Raw genomic sequence first — 19,377 nt, 5'->3', positions numbered from 1 at the left:
AGATGTTGGGGAGGCTTATTGTTTGTGCCCATACATGGGCAGATAAGCTGTCGAATTGGTCTAAAGGGCTGATATCAGCAGCTTAGATCAGCCCTTGTATGGCCACCTTTAGAAAGGACAACTAAGATGGACAGCTTGAGTCACCACGAGGAGTTAATGTTTGGGGTTCAGCCCCAAGGCAGTTGTGAACCAGGTAGGAATTGAGAGCATATAAGATTAGGATAGTGTCTGTTTAGTTGAGCTGTAGAGAGGCAGCTTGGGTAAAGCTTAGGCAATGTAAGGAAACAGGGTTCCTGGAGGCTTCGTGTGTGCAACAGGACAGGATGAGAGAATCCTCTGTGAAATATACCTCATGAAACTGCGGATTTCTTGGTCAATTGACTCCAGTCTGTTTCTACTCTTCCTGTGAGAAGCCTGCAAAAAAGTCAGTTTTTGGTTCAACGCAATATTTGTGTCATTCCAACATCTCACAGTAAGGCCCGTGTTGGTCCCAGGATGAGAACATGCCAGTCCCGGGTACCAAACGCTTTTAAAAAGAAAGGTTCACAGTGAAATATATGAATATGATCATCTTAATCTAAAATATTTTCATTTGTACTTCAATGAAATCTGATGTTTTGATTGGTTTGAGCAAAGTGGAGAGAGTGGTCAGTAAATAAATATTGTAAATAAAATGGCAATCAGAATGTCATATAATGTAGCTGCCTGCAGTCTTAGCACGAGCCCTGTACAACTGGGAGTAAGGAACACAAAGCAGATTTATTCTCTACAATTCTCGTTAGAATCCTGTTAATGAGAGAAAAAAGACATTTAGCAAAGGGGAAATGAGCATTTAGTTTGTCACAGTATGGCCTCTTCCTAGCAACTTCGCAAATGATCATTTTATATTTTTATAGAGATTTTTTAAAAAGATTTACCTTCCATTTTAAGCAAATAATTCCAATACTGGTATAGGACCCGTTATCCAGAATGCTCGGGACCAAGGGTATTCCGGATAAGGGGTCTTTCCGTAATTTGGATCTCCATACCTAAAGTCTACTAAAAAATCAATAAAACATTAATTAACCCCAATAGGATTGTTTTGCATCTAATAAGGATTATTTACTGTATATCTTAGTTGGGAACAATTACAAGGTACTGTTTTATTATTACAGAGAAAAAGGAAATCAGTTTTAAAATTGTGAATTATTTGGTTAAAATGGAGTCTATGGGAGACAGGCTTTCCGTAATTCGGAGCTTTCTGGATAATGGGTTTCCGGATAAGGGGTCCGATACCTGTATTTAAAGATTATTCCTTTTTTCTCTGTAATAATAAAACAGTACCTTGTACTTGATCCCAACTAAGATATAATTATCCCTTTGGATTTATTTAATGTTTATAATGATTTTTTTTATAACAGACTTGAGGTATGGTGATCCAAATTACTGAAAGATTTCTTTTTTGGATAACACCAGCTTCTAAGTATTCTGGATAATAGATCCAATACATGTTCTGTTAATTGCAATAACATCTGAAACAAAACTTGTCCCAGAAAACATCTCTTTTGGAAACAAAGTACAGGTATGGGATCCCTTATCCGGAAACCCATTATCCAGAAAGTTCCGAATTACGGAAAGGCCATCTCCCGTAGACTCCATTATGAGCAAATAATTCTAATTTTTAAAAATGATTTTCTTTTTCTCTGTAATAATAAAACAGTACCTGTACTTGATCCCAACTAAGATATAATTACCCCTTATTGGGGGCAGAACAGCCCTATTGGGTTTATTTCATGGTTAAATGATTCCCTTTTCTCTGTAATAATAAAACAGTACCTGTACTTGATCCCAACTAAGATATAATTACCCCTTATTGGGGGCAGAACAGCCCTATTGGGTTTATTTCATGGTTAAATGATTCCCTTTTCTCTGTAATAATAAAACAGTACCTGTACTTGATCCCAACTAAGATATAATTACCCCTTATTGGGGGCAGAACAGCCCTATTGGGTTTATTTCATGTTTAAATGATTCCCTTTTCTCTGTAATAATAAAACAGTACCTGTACTTGATCCCAACTAAGATATAATGAATCTTCTGGATAATAGGTCCCATACCTATATATAATTTTTGAGGTCAAACAACTATAGGGGGTAAGTGCCTCACCCTTATTTTACCTGGCAAAGGAGAGTTCTCCCAAAACCTTGTGCAGATTGTCTTTGCCATGAGAAAATGTTAGAGCTTTTTAGTTGTGATTATATATATATATATATATTGTGCACTCACTGATTCCAGCACAAGCTTCCTAATGTCTGCTGATATGAGAGACAAATACCAAGGGTTGTGCAAATCTAAAATTGTATGATATTTAGTTGAACCAGACCATGAATAAAGCTATCAGTATGGGCACAGACCTCATCCTTTAATCTGCTCAATGTCATCATTTTATTAGAAATTGGCTTGTAGGACTGTTCATCTATATCAAGGCAAATTGAAAAGTGAGCTTTAAAATCATAGTCGTGTCCATTGATCTATCTATCATCATCATCTATCATCTATCTATCTATCTATCTATCTATCTATCTGTCTGTCTATCTATCTACCTATCTATCATCTATCTATCTATCTATCTATCTATCTATCTGTCTGTCTGTCTGTCTGTCTATCTATCTACCTATCTATCTATCTGCATATCTATCTATCTATCTATCATCTATCTATCTATCTTTCTATCTATCTATCTATCTATCTATCTATCTATCTATCTATCTATCTATCTATCTGTCTATCTTTCCATCTACTGTATCTTTCAATTGATCTATCTACAGGATATATTATCTATCTCTTATGCACAAGAAGATGCTAACCAAGAACCACTGAATCTTGGTATAGAAGATATTGCTTTAGAAGATCTGCATAAATTCTGCAAATAAATGTTAGAACCTATCCACAACTTTTCTTTCTATGATATACAGATCATATATTATACAAGTTGCCACTAATTATAAACCCATTCCTACACGATGAGACATACAATATATTGAGCCCAAAGAATTTGAGTGACTAATGTGTATTTCAATCGCTCTTTTTTAAACACCCCCCTTCATTTATAAGCCATTTGTAAGGGAGACAGATCTCCAACGCCATTATTATAAATCTGCAGTATTTATATATCTGCTGATCATCTGGGCTGTTTAATTGTGTATATACAGTATGTGTGTGTGGAATTGTTTTTTTTTCTTTCTAAATGCTACAGAATACTCTTCATTAAAGGAGAGCTTTTTTTAGCTGCAGTGTTTCTTGAAGGTATAGTGATGATAGGATCCCACGGATTCAGCCGGTATTCATCTCCCAGCCTGCTGTCATGTCAAGCTGTTCCCTCTCTCTCCGCAGGTGAGCTATGATGGAGAATTGCACAAGCACCCCCAGTTGGAAGCCGACCTGGCAGCGGTGAGAGAGATCTATGGGCTCAATGCTGTTTCTCTCAGGTAATTCTCTACAAATAGGATTATCAGAATGGCTGAATGTATTTGTAGGCTTACATTTATAACAAATAACTATGCATGAGCAATGCAACCTTTTATTTATTAGTTGGATTTGATAAACTGTCCCGAATGGCCACAAACATTGATGCTGTGTAAATGCCAGTACTTAGTATAAATCTACATAGTAATATAGAAAGGAAGGTTGATAACAAATTCCACAAAAGTTTGAAGATCATCACTCACAGCAGTGCCCCAGTGGAGATTACAAGACAAATGACGGTGACAGAAGGGTAAGGGGAAAGTTAATCTACCAAACATGGAAGAACATACAGTACAAATGCAATAACATTTACTGCCCTCTGCGGCTTTGCATTACCAACAAGTAGTTCAACTGTGCTAAACTCTCTCTAATCCAGATAAAGGCCCACCCTTCATCCCCACCCAAAGACCAGCTGCATTTCACACTAATCTCTGATATCAAAATCATAATTATAAGTCCATGGGAAAATAGGACAATGAACCTGGTCAACTCAACCCATAGGCCATAACTCAATATGTTTATCAGGGAAGAGAACACAGAGCTCAAGGATATGATTTTTTAGTCATTTTGTTCAGTATTTAGCACAAGATCTTGGTGCCATTTAATGCATATATTCATATTGGTTTGTTCCACCAACTGGCACCTAGAGTGTCCCACAGATAGTCCATGTGTAGTCTTACTGTTCCTCCACATTACATAAATGCATTGGGATGGATGATTCCGTAAGAGTCTGTAGGACAATGATGGGAGGAGTTTTGGTCTCTGGGTCTCCCTTCACTTGGTTCCTTTACCTGAGGTGGGTTTGAGTCAAAGCTTCACCCTCTTAAAGGGGTGGTTAGCAACTTTTCAATTGGTCTTTTTTTTTTATTTTGTATAGTTTTTAAATTATTTGCCTTCTTCTTCTGACTCTTTCCAGGTTTCAAATGGGGGTCACTTACCCCAGCAGACAAAAAAACTGTTTTTATTGTTATTTTTTTATACCTTTTCTTTCCATTCAGGCCCTCTCCTGTTTATATTAAAGGCTCTCATTCAAACCACTGCCTGGTTGCTAGGGTAATATAGACCCTAGCATCCAGGTAGGTACTGAAACCCCAAACCAGAGGGTCGAACAAGCGGCTAAATAATTCAAAAGCTACAAATAATAAAAAAATGAAGACCAATTGAAATTATCTTAGAATAGCACAATCTACATCATACTAAAAGTTAATGTAGCTTGTTTGTTTTCGAACATGCATGGCATGCCTATGTATATATATATATATGGTGAATATGTGTAGCAGGCCAGTGGAAGTGTATGTAACTGCCAATGTCAATGTAAACCATCAACATAATATTTGCTTCATCATTATATTTCCATGGAGCTTGGACATGGAAGACAAAAATTTCACATGTAAATCACAAAATTAGCACTTTTTGAAAGTTATAGGCTGACTGACTCCATTTGTTGAATAAATACATGTATTTTTTTTATTGTGCTATAATAATTACAATAATAAACCACATTCATATGTACTGTACTTTAATTAAATATGAAGCCTAATATTAATACTTTGTCTTGTTCTGTCTTTCAGGGAATATGGAGCAATCGATGATGTAGATATAGATCTACATATTGATGCTAGCTTCCTTGATGTAAGTGATCACCTGACAATGTTTACTTATCTCATGGCCTTAATCTGGGCTATTTAAGTCCATGGCCAGGTCTCATTAGTTTATAAATCAAATAATGGACATAACCTTGTAGTGCTTTTTCAACTGCAATTAATTTTTCCAAAATAAAAAGGAATTGCGGTTTAAGGGCACTGCATGGTTTTGTCCATGATCTGATTTATATCTTTTACATATTACAGGGTGTTCACAGCCTCACATTGGAACCTATTCTTCCCAGAAATGTTATAGTCCCTTCTACAAATGGTACTTAAAGCATTCGCCAAGTAATACTGGTATTAAATGCAATGGGAGGTTCCCATCTACCCACAACCCTACTGGCTGGGAGATTATAAGCCTCTATCTTATTTTCTCTATTATTGTCCTGTATGTGCTATCTTAGGGTCGGACTGGCCCTGTGGGACACTAGGAAAAAACCCGATGGGCCTTGGCCATTGTGGGCCGCGCTGGCCCAGATCCAATCCCTGCCTGCCTTCCCCTGTCTCTTCCCCGCTGCCCTCCCTCCTCCGATCATGGCAAAAGTAAGTACTGTGTGCAGGGGAGGGGGAGGCAGTGAGTGAGCGGGCAGGGCCCCCAGAGGGGGTGTGGGGGCACCCTGGGGTAGCAGCCCTGGTGGGGATCCGGGTCTAGCACACCCCACACCCCAATCCGACCCTGTGCCATCCCCTAGCTGTTGTCTTCCTTAGTGCATTGTTGTATTGCTCCTGTGTGTAAAGGGAAGGAACTCCATATAAATTCAGAAAAATATACAGTGGAGGGTAATAGGTTAAATGCAACCTAAATACAATAAAATAGTAATTGGCATGGTTTGTAGAACAGTGTGCAGAACTTCCTTTACTTCTCTATACCATCAGCAGGTCTCTTTCATGTTGCACAGAATGGTTCCCTGCCAGGCACAGCTGACCATGGAAAAACAGTAGGATTTTATATTACCGGCCACTGGCAATGCTTCTAGATTTTGGAAGACCACATTCCCTCCATACACAGAAGATCATTTAAACCAAACCTTATTAAACCAAACCTTTTTTTGTCCCAGTTTCCCCTTTACGTACGCAATAAAAATAGTGTTAACATCTTATAATGGCAACGCAGAAAGCCTTAACCGTCTCCGAAGAAATACGGCAGCATCAGACATGTAGCAATTATCGTAATGACAATAATTAGCATTGATTTTCTGAGTGTCATTGAATTTGCTGTTTGATCAGCAGGAACCAGAGGCTTTTCAGATTTGTTCTGAAGCCTTGGGGCATTGGATTATTACAGTTAATGGGCATTTTACACTTAGCTGATAATGTTTTTGTTCACACTTAATGTGGGCATATATCATTTTTATTCATCTCCTGTGTTTATATTGAAAATATCGGCTGCACAATAGCATTGGTTCCTTTGTTATTTGGGTAGAGCGTGTCTATGGTATTACCAGCATGCCCCATAGGATTTCATTGCTAGGTTGCTGATTTAATTGAACTTTGCTTGTTCTCCTAACATGGCACATTACTTGGCCACTTGGCTCTATCTCCAGCTTGATCCCTACAATATGTATGGTTCCCAGCCTGCACAAGCACTTTATATGAAATCATCGAAGGGTAAAGGGGTATTTTACCTTGAAATGTATTCTTAGTATTATGTAGACATTGATATTCTAAGATAATTTATAATTGGTCTTCATTTTTTATTTGTTCATGTTTTTTTCAGTTATTTAGCTTTTTGTTCAGCAACTCTCCAGTTTGGTATTTTAGCAGCATCTTGTTGCTTGGGAGCAATTTACCCTAGCAACCAGAAAGCGTGAGTCAACAAGAGATGGGAATATACATAGAAGGGGGGTCTGCATAGAAAGATATGTAATAAAAAGTAACAATAGCAATACATTTTTAGACTCATAAAGCAATAGTTGTTTGGCTGCTGGGGGTCAGTGACCCCCATGTAAAAGCTGTTATGAAAAGAGTCATGAAAATAAAGCAAATACAGGTATGTGATCCCTTATCCGGAATACCATTATCCAGAAAGCTCCGAATTACGGAAAGACCGTCTCCCATAGACCCCGTTTTAATCGAATTATAGAACAGTCCTATTGGGTTTATTTCATGTTTAAATGATTCCCTTTTCTCTGTAATAATAAAACAGTATCTGTACTTGATCCCAACTAAGATATAATTACCCCTTATTGGGGGCAGAACAGCCCTATTGGGTTTATTTCATGGTTAAATGATTCCCTTTTCTCTGTAATAATAAAACAGTACCTGTACTTGATCCCAACTAAGATATAATTACCCCTTATTGGGGGCAGAACAGCCCTATTGGGTTTATTTAATGGTCTAATGATTCCCTTTTCTCTGTAATAATAAAACAGTACCTGTACTTGATCCCAACTAAGATATAATTACCCCTTATTGGGGGCAGAACAGCCCTATTGGGTTTATTTAATGGTTAAATGATTCCCTTTTCTCTGTAATAATACAACAGTACCTGTACTTGATCCCAACTAAGATATAATTACCCCTTATTGGGGGCAGAACAGCCCTATTGGGTTTATTTAATGGTTAAATGATTCCCTTTTCTCTGTAATAATACAACAGTACCTGTACTTGATCCCAACTAAGATATAATTACCCCTTATTGGGGGCAGAACAGCCCTATTGGGTTTATTTCATGGTTAAATGATTCCCTTTTCTCTGTAATAATAAAACAGTACCTGTACTTGATCCCAACTAAGATATAATTACCCCTTATTGGGAAAAGAACACTCTTATTGGGTTTATTTCATGTTTAAATGATTCCCTTTTCTCTGTAATAATAAAACAGTACCTGTACTTGATCCCAACTAAGATATAATTACCCCTTATTGGGGGCAGAACAGCCCTATTGGGTTTATTTCATGGTTAAATGATTCCCTTTTCTCTGTAATAATAAAACAGTACCTGTACTTGATCCCAACTAAGATATAATTACCCCTTATTGGGGGCAGAACAGCCCTATTGGGTTTATTTCATGGTTAAATGATTCCCCTTTCTCTGTAATAATAAAACAGTACCTGTACTTGATCCCAACTAAGATATAATTACCCCTTATTGGGGGCAGAACAGCCCTATTGGGTTTAATTAATGTTTTATTGATTTCTTAGTAGACTTAAGGTATGGAGATCCAAGTAACAGAAAGACCCCTTATCCGGAATACCCTTGGTCCTGAACATTCTGGGTAACTGGTCCTATACCTGTACTTTAAAAACTACCACAAATAAAAAAATGAATTAAAAGGAAATTTTCTAGGAATTAATCGTTTTATAACATACTTATAAGTTGAAGGCGAACTATCCCTTTAAAGGGGTCCTATAACCCTGTTTTTTCTTATTGCTTGAGCTAATAGGAACACTTACATTACTCCATGTTTGATTGTTGAGAGGGACCCCATCTTAAAGCTGGAAAGGGGCAGAAGAAAAAGACAAATAAATTATATGGCATTCTTTAACATACTGAAAGTTTCATTAAATGCGAACGACCCCTTTAACATAATAAGACATAGGAACATATGCTCATATTCCACTCGCTATCGGCACAGCGAAATGCATTGGCCAAATGCATACAATATTTACCTATAAAGTTAGCAAACATCCCATTAATACATTTTCAGTAAAAGTAGTAAAAAGCCTGCATTTTATTAATAAACATGAGTTTTCTTTTCTAGTTGTACCATCTGGTAATAGAGTATTTAAAGCGGCAGTATACCCCCTTGTTTAGCACGAGTGCAAAGAGGGAAAGTGAAGCTCCTTCGTGTTTGGTAGATAATTAGATTACCAGCGCACAGATAAACCCTGCATAGTGGACTTAGTTTATCTGTATGCCAAAACAGTCACAACAAACGGCGAGGGTTATATAATATAGCTAACTACAAGAGTCAAACATGGAGTACCTTCAATTTCCCTCTTTAGCTCAAGCAATAACAAAAACCATAGACTTTTTGTGATTAAAGAAAAATACCCAAAAAGTACTTTCAGCCCATATCCATTGCATTCACGCTGAACAAGGGGTTATACGGCTCCTTTAAAGGGGTAGATCACCTTCAGACGTATTTTATAAAATGATCAATTCCTAGCAAATTCCTTTTCAATTTGTCTTCATTTTTTATTTTTTATAGTTTTTTTGTTTTAATCATTTGCTTTCCTTTAATGACTCTTTACAGCTTTTAAATAAGGGTCACTGACCCAGCAGCCAAAAACTATTGATCTGTGAGGCTATAGTTGTATTGTTATTGTTACTTTGTATTACTTATCTTTCTATTCAGGGCCTTTCCTATTTGTATGCTCTCTAATTCAAACCACTGCCTAGTTGTTAGGATAATGTAGGCCTTAGTAACCAGATAGTTGCTAGAGTTCCAAACTGCAGAGCTGCTGAACAATAAGTTAAATAATTACAAAACAAAGACCAAATGCAAACTGTCTCAGAATAGCACTCTCTACATGACTTAAAGGTTAATTGAAAGGTGAGCAACAGGGGCAAATATCTTTGGTAATTCCTTACTATTCCCTTCTGTTGCTTCTGGAACAGCCATGTAATTTCCCTCCCTTTCCCCTTTGATAAATATGCCCCAAATGATATTTCAGTATGCAGCTGTAAGTACAGACTTGCATGACATACACTAATACGCACAGTTAAAGAGATATTAAAGGAACAGTAACACCAAAAAATTTATATATTTCAAAGAAATTAAACTATAATGTACTGCTGCCCTGCACTGGTAAAAGTTTTGTGTTTGCTTCATAAACATTACTAAAGTTTATATAAACCCTGCTGTGTAACCATGGGGGCAGCCATTAAAAAGAAGAAAAGGCACAGGTTATATAGCAGCTAACAGATAAACCCTGTAAATTACAATGGTGTCTTATCTGTTATCTGCTATGTAACCTGTGCCTTTTCTCCTTTTTTCCAGCTTGAATGGCTGCCCCCATGGCTACACAGCAGCTTATTTATATAAACTATAGTAGTGTTCCTGAAGCAATCACCCCAGTTTTACCGGTGCAGGACCACAGTACATTATAGTTCAATTACTTTAAAACACTTTCATATTTTGGTGTTACTGTTCCTTTAAGTGCAGTGCATAGAAAAAGTTGAACAAACTGATATACAGAGGGTATTTAGATGAAAATCAACTCCCAACTTCCAAATACCCGGCAGTTAAGATTTATAGCTTAATATGTAAAGGTTTTGCATCTCTAATCTAAAAAAAAATCTGTGAAATATTTTATTAAAGCACAAATCTGCCAGGTTTATTTATTCACTGAATTGTGTTAAAAAGGCCTTTTTTTAAACACCTTAAATATTTCTCAGTGAGACTGGCAGAATTCCTGTGTATTCACTGAGAGGCAGGTGACTTTTGTGCATCATTGTGACTAATTATATCAACTGTCTATGTACTGGCCTTAATATATCCAACTGATATCTCTAACTAATATCTCAATATCTAACTGATATTTCTAACTAATATGTCTTAATATCTAACTGATATCTCTAACTAATATCTCAATATCTAACTGATATTTCTAACTAATATGTCTTAATATCTAACTGATATCTCTAACTAATATCTCTCAATATCTAACTGATATCTCTAACTAATATGTCTTAATATCTAACTGATATCTCTAACTAATATTTCTTAATATCTAACTGATATCTCTAACCAATATCTCGTAATATCTAACTGATATCTCTAACCAATATCTTGTAATATCCAACTGATATCTCTAACTAATATCTCAATATCTAACTGATATCTCTAACTAATATCTCTCAATATCTAACTGATATCTCTAACTAATATGTCTTAATATCTAACTGATATCTCTAACTAATATCTCTTAATATCTAACTGATATCTCTAACCAATATCTCTTAATATCTAACTGATATCTCTAACCAATATCTCGTAATATCTAACTGATATCTCTAACCAATATCTCGTAATATCTAACTGATATCTCTAACCAATATCTCGTAATATCTAACTGATATCTCTAACTAAAATCTCTTAGTATCTAACTGATATCTCTAACTAAAATCTCTTAGTATCTAACTGATATCTCTAACCAATATCTCGTAATATCTAACTGATATCTCTAACCAATATCTCGTAATATCTAACTGATATCTCTAACTAAAATCTCTTAGTATCTAACTGATATCTCTAACTAATATCTCCTAATATCTAATTGATTTCTCTTAGTATCTAACTGATATCTCTAACCAATATCTCTTTATTTCTCACTGAGAGTGTATGTTGTGCAAGTCTCTGCTGTTCTTTCTTTATATAGCGCCAACATATTCCGCAGCGCATTATAGAGATTATACATCTTTCCCTTCAGTCCCTGCTAAGGTTGCCACATAGTCAGTGTTTCGCTGTCCTATCTGATAAAATACCAGCCAAATTTACTGTCAACGTACTTACTGGTAAATTTGTAATAACCAATCAATCCACCCCCGGTTTGTCTTAGATCCACCCCTTTCTGGCCTTCGTAGCAACAATACTCACCAAATTGCCTTACGATTCCATGCTTGTTGGGCGTGAGGGGGGCGGCAGATGAAAGGACGCCTAAAGGCAGCATAGAGCCTAGAATGGCCCTTCATGCTCCATGATTCGACTCCCTTGCCCTTCGATTCCCTTGCCCCTCTGACATGGTCGCCTTGTTATATCACTGGCCTGCCCATTCACATCACAATCCTTCCCCTCATGGTCCAATAAAACAAATTAAAAGGTGGCAACCCTAGTCCCTACCTCAGTGGAGCTCACAACCTATGGTCCTTATCACATTCACACACGCTACGGCCATTTTTATTAGGAGACAATCAAACCTGCCTATATGTTTTTGGAGGGAACTGGAGTTCCTGAAGGAAACCCACACAGACATAACTAAACATAATATTTAGTTACAGGTATGGGATCCATTATAATCAAACCTGTTATCTAGAAAGCTCTGAATTACAGGCAGCCCATCTCCCATAGACTCCAATATAAGCAAATAATTCAAATTTTCAAAAATTATTTCCTTTTTCACTGTAATAATAAAACAGTACTTTGTACTTGATCCCAACTAAGGTATAATTACCCCTTATTGGGGACAGAACATTCCCTATTGGGTTTATTTAATGGTTAAATGATTCCCTTTTCTCTGTAATAATAAAACAGTACCTGTACTTGATCCCAACTAAGATATAATTACCCCTTATTGGGGGCAGAACAGCCCTATTGGGTTTATTTAATGGTTAAATGATTCCCTTTTCTCTGTAATAATAAAACAGTACCTGTACTTGATCCCAACTAAGGTATAATTACCCCTTATTGGGGACAGAACATTCCCTATTGGGTTTATTTAATGGTTAAATGATTCCCTTTTCTCTGTAATAATAAAACAGTACCTGTACTTGGTTCCAACTAAGATATAATTACCCCTTATTGGGGGCAGAACAGCCCTATTGGGTTTATTTAATGGTTAAATTATTCCCTTTATCACTGTAATAATAAAACAGTACTTTGTACTTGGTTCCAACTAAGACGGTGGCACAATATTCCTATTGGGTTTATTTAATATTTAAATAATTTCTTAGCAGGCTTAAGGTGAGGTGATCCAAATTACAGAAAGATCCCTTATCTGGAAAACCACAGGTCCCGAGCATTCTGGATAACAGGTCCCATACCTGTACTAGTCATTGTTGTTCTCAGAGACCAAGTAGTGTTCAGTCTTAAGTTTGCAGCCTAATCATGAAAGGAAGGGGGCTCATTATACGAGTGTAAGGGAGAGATCCCTGCCTTTTTTTTTCTTTTGAAAAATCAAGGACTACCGTAAATTATATTTAAACACTTGCAATTTTACCATTTTTATCCCCCACCAGGAAGAAATTGCTGTTGCTTGGGATGTCATCCGCACAGAGCCTATAGTGGTGCGTCTGCATTGTTCCCTGACGCAGTATTTAAATGGCCCAGGTAGGTGCCAATGCTTTTCATGCTTATTTGGAACAGAAATACCAAGTGATTCCTTCCATAATGCTGCTCCGTTCACTGTTCCTTCTATTTGTTTTCAGTTTATCTCATTGCATTCGAAAATATTCCGTTCTTTTATTACCGCTAGCTGCTTTCCATGCGGGAAATACAGCAGATCATGGAAACAAGCTTCAAGCATTTCATTATAGAGCATAAAGATTTTGGGACGCACGGAATTGCTTAAGGTTTCAGCTGAATGCTCCTTAAAAATTCTGCCGAATACCAAACTGATCCATAATTTGCAATTTACATTTTAGGGGGGGGAAAAGCATAATCTGCAAACAAAAAAAATGTATTCAGTTGTTCAGAGCATTAAATAGCATTCATATTGTTTCTACCTCCATATCTGATGATTCAGCCCTGAACGTCAGTGGAGGGTGGGAATGATCTTTCATGCGTCCAATGGTCGCACAAAAGATCGAAATTGCTAAGTGTATGGCCACCTTTAGAGCTTGTAATGTATTATTATTTGGTTGTTTGGTTTTTGGTTGGGTGGGTCAAAAAAGTTGTATTTGTTTTCTTTGAGGAAATTTTGTTTACTTATGACTTTATCAATAGGTTGGGAAGTTTTACTTTATTGTCATATCTTCATTTTGTAAAAAGAGAGGATGAAGTTGGGAAGGATTTTTTTCCCCTCTGTGGCAAATTAGAGAGGCTTCAGATGGGGTTTTTGCCTTCCTCTGGATCAACTAGCAGTTATGCAGGTTATATATAGGCATTATGGTTGAACTTGATGGACGTGTGTCTTTTTTCAACCTAACTTACTATGTCACACCAATCCGTGGACATTGAATTTAACCATAAAATATGTATCCAGTCTTCTAATGCTATTGGGGGGAATGTAATAAAAGACAGTAACAGAAAAATGATTCACAAAGAGAAAATTTATGTGCCAACAAATTTGCCTTTGTGAGAATTTAATATGGGCTTTGTAAATGCAGGAACTGTTTAGTGACCACTTCCGACAGTGAAACAAAGTTTGCGAATTGTATTGATTTGAGACAGTGCGCAGTGTTTGCAATAAAACTTCTTAATGAAAAAGTTGTTACGTTTGATCCAAAAGATTACGCCACTTTCAAGTGTGCCTTAAAGTTCACAGTGCAATAAAAGTCTAATGAACAATATTACATTGCGAATATCTTTATTATTATTTGTGCGCATTTTTTTTTCGTTTACAGCTTTTATTACATTCCCTATTGGTTGTCTAATACAATGTTCTATCCCTACAGTTCCTACAGTGGACGTGTTTCAAATTTCCACAAAGGAGAAATTTGGTTTGGGGCATCAGCTGAAAAAGTAAGACTTTTCTTAACAATATGTCCTTTTATCTTTTTGTAAAAGTGGAACCTCATACTTACCTTCTGGTAGTCCTACATGCTTGATTTAATCTCAGCCCTTTATGGGATTAAGCACTGAATCTACCCTCAGAAGGCTAAAGGTCAACATACACAGGCCGATTCTAGCTGCCGATATTGGCTGTTTTGGCAGCTTATCCGCCTGTGTATGGGCACTAATGATGGGCTTACCCGACATATCTGGCCTGAAATCGGGCAGGTTTCAAAATTAGATCGGGGACCGCATTGGCTTGTTGATATACCTGTCGTTGATATACCCGTCGTTCTAATTCGATCATTTGGCACCAGGGCCAAATGACCAAATTCCCCCGATATTACCCACCCATAGGTGGGGGATATGGGAGAAGATCCGCTCACTTGGCTACTTCGCCAAGTGAGCGTATCTTAACGTGTATGGCCACCTTTACGGAATCCATGCCTTATAATCAGTAGACTTGCATGCTTCATATAGCCAATCACTGCTCCTGGGCAAACTTAGTGCCTTTTATTACATATGGGGGTAAAAGTTAATTAGAAGGTGAACCACCCCTTTAAATACAGAAGTCTAGTAGAAAAATAATTTTGTTGTTATTACTAGAATAATATTATCAACATCAATGAATTCTATGTACAATGATTGATCAATAATCATGCAGCCATCCTTCCAGCAAAATGCATAATTAAAACACAAAAAACCTTATTTATAAATATGGATTCAAATATTTTTAGACCATGACAGTAAGCATTGGCCACATTCCCACAGCAGAGAAACTAAATATGTATTTGCTTTTGGTGCAGAATCATGCAGACATTTGTAACTCAGCAGTGGAAACAGAGTAAAGAGAAATCCAACTGTTCGCACAAGAAAGTGTCTGATAAGAAGGTGAAGTCCCCTCTGCACATTTTTTCTACGTTGCGCAGGTAATGTATCCGCTATACACTTGCTTTGTGCCCTCTGAATATATCCTCTCACCAAAAACTCCATCTACCTTGCACGACATAAACGTCACAGGAAAGTCACGTCCCAGTTACTTGTTTTGTGGCATGAGACAAGTACCAGGAAGTAGTCAGCCGACCTGACTTATTGTATGGGGCTTTCCTACGATGCCTGCTGCTAGAAATCCCCTTGCATTATTGGGCTCAGCAGCTAGTAGTAGCATAACGCTGTTAATATAAAAAAAGAAGACTGTAGGGTTTATTTACAGTTGCAGGAAGAATAAAGAAAATACAATTTGATTGACCTTTGGCTGTGGAATACTGGTCTAAAGTATAGCGATCAGGGCAACGTTGTGCTCACCACTAAATTTTAAAGCAATAGGCAATGGGGCTTTGAACGCAAAATTTATATAGACAGAAACAAAAGCCCCTCTGCACTCACCCATTATTAATATATGTAGGGCATTTAGACATTCTGTGCATTAAGTTACTATTAAATGCCCTCCCCCTTTAAGCAACTGGTCTAATGCAATTTTGTCCACTGTTAATAAATGAACCCCAATGTGTATTGTTTAATTAATGCTGCCACAAAACTGAGCACAAATGTCACGACGGTGCAGTATTTCTCTGAAACCTACAGGGGGTGATTAATTACATGTTCCTGGCCAATCCCCCCTCATGCATAAGGTAATGAGGAAATATCCCACCATGGGATAAAAGGGCAAAAGATCCAATAACTATAGCTCATACTTGAGGACCCAATTTGTTTTGGAAGTTTGTGCCCAACTCTTTCCTCAGGAGGAAATTTTGGTACATACAGGTATGGGATACCTTATCCGGAATCCCATTATCCAGAAAGTTCCGAATTATAGAAAGGCCATCTCCCATAGACTCCATTTTAAGCAATTCATTTTAATTTTTAAAACTGATTTCCTTTTTCTCTCTAATAATAAAACAGTACCTGTACTTGATCCCAACTAAGATATAATTACTCCTTATTGGGGGCAGAACAGCCCTATTGGGTTTATTTCATGGTTAAATGATTCCCTTTTCTCTGTAATAATAAAACAGTACCTGTACTTGATCCCAACTAAGATATAATTACCCCTTATTGGGGGCAGAACAGTCCTATTGGGTTTATTTCATGGTTAAATGATTCCCTTTTCTCTGTAATAATAAAACAGTACCTTGTACAGGTATGGGATCCCTTATCCGGAAACCCGATATCCAGAAAGCTCCGAATTACGGAAAGCCTGTCTCCCATAGACTCCATTATAAGCAAATAATTCAGATTTTAAAAATTGATTTCCTTTTTCTCTGTAAAAATAAAACAGTGCTTTGTATTTGATCCACACTAAGATATAATTAATCCTTACTGGATGCAAAATAATCTTATTGAGTTTAATTAAGGTTTTATTGATTTTTTAATAGACTTAAGGTATGAAGATCCAAATTACGGAAAGACCCCTTATCCGGAACACCCTTGGTCCCGAGCATTCTGGATAACGGGTCCTATACCTGTAATTGATCCCAACTAAGATATAATTACCCCTTATTGGGGGCAGACCAGCCCTTTTGGGTTTATTTGATGGTTAAATGATTCTCTTTTCTCTGTAATAATAAAACAGTACCTGTACTTGATCCCAACTAAGATATAATTACCCCTTTTTGGGGCAGAACAGCCCTATTGGGTTTATTTAATGGTTAAATGATTCCCTTTTCTCTGTAATAATAAAACAGTACCTGTACTTGATCCCAACTAAGATATAATTACCCCTTATTGGAGGCAGAACAGCCCTATTGGGTTTATTTAATGGTTAAATGATTCCCTTTTCTCTGTAATAATAAAACAGTACCTGTACTTGATCCCAACTAAGATATAATTACCCCTTATTGGAGGCAAAACAAGCCTATTGGGTTTATTCAATATTTAAATGATTTTTAGCAGACTTAAGTTATGGAGATCCAAATTACAGAAAGATCCCTTATTCGGAAAACTCCCGATCCTGAGCATTCTGGATAACAGGTCCCATACCTATAGAGTAAAGAGTTTCTCTGTGTTTTTTTCCCTTTTATTTGACTTGCTGTTTATAAGTCTATATATTATATATATATATATATATATATATATATATATATATATATATATATATATATATTATATAGTTAAATATAAAATTACATTCTACATTATAACATCTTCCTATGTATCTATAAATGCAGTTTACTTTTATAATATTAAATATGAAATCTGCTAAGGTTTGTTCTTTTTCTCTAAAATAACTCATAGCCTTTGTGTGTGTGGAAAGGTATATAGTGGCACGCTGAATAGCTAGTACTGCTGGGTAGAGCGCTTGAATGTCATTTAACCCTGTGGCTGCTAGAATACTTGTTGAATTAGCAACTAACCCTGAGTACAAGGAGAGGGAGAGAGAGTTTGATACACTGGTGTAAAGTGAGGTATTAGCTGTTATAGGGAGTAGGCAGATAATCATATTAGGTTTCTATCACCTGTTAATGATGGTGGCAGCGAGCAAAGTTTCTGGGTGTTGGTATGTTTTGGAGCATCTGATGTTAATCAAACCTGTGTGTAAGGTGACTGAGAGACTAAGCTTGGAACCCTTTGTGGCCAAATCCCTGGCTGAGAGTGTTGTTTTCATGACACAGTTTTGGCTGCATTAAACCAAAGGTGGCACCCAAACTGGCTTCCAGCTAGCGCCATTTGCATCTATTAAAGGGGATCTGAAGCATAAAAAGCTGTATATAAAAGTCCCTAACAAATTAAACATGAAACCCAAATGCCTTTTGTAATGACAACATCCATACCTGTTATAAATGTATTTAAAAATCTAAACTGTCAATAATATATGGCCTGCCCCGACCCTATGCCTCAGGCATAAAGGCAGGACAGTGAATTCATTTCACTTTCTATTGAGCACTTCCAAAAAGTCACTGTACCCCTCATGATCTATAATTGTGTAGCCTCGGCATGAGCATGGGCATTAGGTCCCCATTCTGGCACATACATAATATTTTGGGGTAACACAAAGTTTGCTTTAATAACAGTGGTTACAAAATGGTGCCTGCCTGGTTGCTGTGATTGTGAATTCCAAGACTGAAGGAAACAAGATTTAAATAATTTATATTGTGTAAGTAAAGTTTAGTTTGCTCAGTTAACAAGATAGAAAAGGATTTGGAATTATTGCTTAGGGTGACAGGTCCCCTTTAATGTAAATAAGTTGCAAGGCACTATGCAGGGTCAAAGGAACAGTACTGTACTTTATACACCCCATTAACCACCAGGCATTAAGAACAAGGTGCTCATTTCACTCTTGAGTAGTAATGGGCGAAATGTTTCGGCAGGCATAAATTCGTGGCGAATTTCCACGTTTCGCCATTGGCGGATTGTTTCCCGAAACAGATGAAAAAAATTCGCCGAGCATTCAAAAATTATTGCAAGAATAGTCGCGGGCGTAAAAAGAATAGTTGCGCGGCCAAAATTGTCACAAGAATAGTCACAGGCGTCAAAAGAATAGTCACATGTCCAAAATTGTCACAAGAATAGTCTTGCGTCCAAAAATTGTCACAATAATAGTCTCAGGTGTAAAAAGAATAGTCGCGTGGCCAAAATTGTCGCAATAATAGTCTCAGGTGTCAAAAGAATAGTCGCGTGGCCAAAATTGTCGCAATAATAGTCTCAGGTGTCAAAAGAATAGTCGCATGTCCAAAATTGTCACAAGAATAGTCTTGCGTCCAAAAATTGTCTCAATAATAGTCTCAGGTGTCAAAAGAATAGTCGCGTGGCCAAAATTGTCGCAATAATAGTCCCAGGTGTCAAAAGAATAGTCGCGTGGCCAAAATTGTCGCAATAATAGTCTCAGGTGTCAAAAGAAGAGTCGCACGTCTA

At 37.0% G+C, this 19,377-nt stretch overlaps 1 protein-coding gene across 1 annotated transcript in view; it reads left to right on the top strand.

The window, feature by feature from the left end:
* parp8 (poly(ADP-ribose) polymerase family member 8) overlaps window positions 1-19,377 on the top strand; it is a 152,917-nt gene that overhangs the window by 91,699 nt on the left and 41,841 nt on the right. The window contains exons 7-11 of the mRNA XM_002933029.5: window positions 3,373-3,467; window positions 5,076-5,136; window positions 13,053-13,143; window positions 14,430-14,496; window positions 15,333-15,455. Of these exons, the coding sequence (XP_002933075.1) occupies window positions 3,373-3,467; window positions 5,076-5,136; window positions 13,053-13,143; window positions 14,430-14,496; window positions 15,333-15,455 (437 nt within the window). The remainder of the gene's footprint in view (window positions 1-3,372; window positions 3,468-5,075; window positions 5,137-13,052; window positions 13,144-14,429; window positions 14,497-15,332; window positions 15,456-19,377) is intronic.

This window comes from Xenopus tropicalis, chromosome 1 (assembly GCF_000004195.4).
Source record: "Xenopus tropicalis strain Nigerian chromosome 1, UCB_Xtro_10.0, whole genome shotgun sequence".
NCBI classification, from domain to species: Eukaryota; Metazoa; Chordata; class Amphibia; order Anura; family Pipidae; genus Xenopus; species Xenopus tropicalis.
Note: the sequence above shows the minus strand (reverse complement) of the source record. Positions and strands in the feature narration are given on the sequence as shown.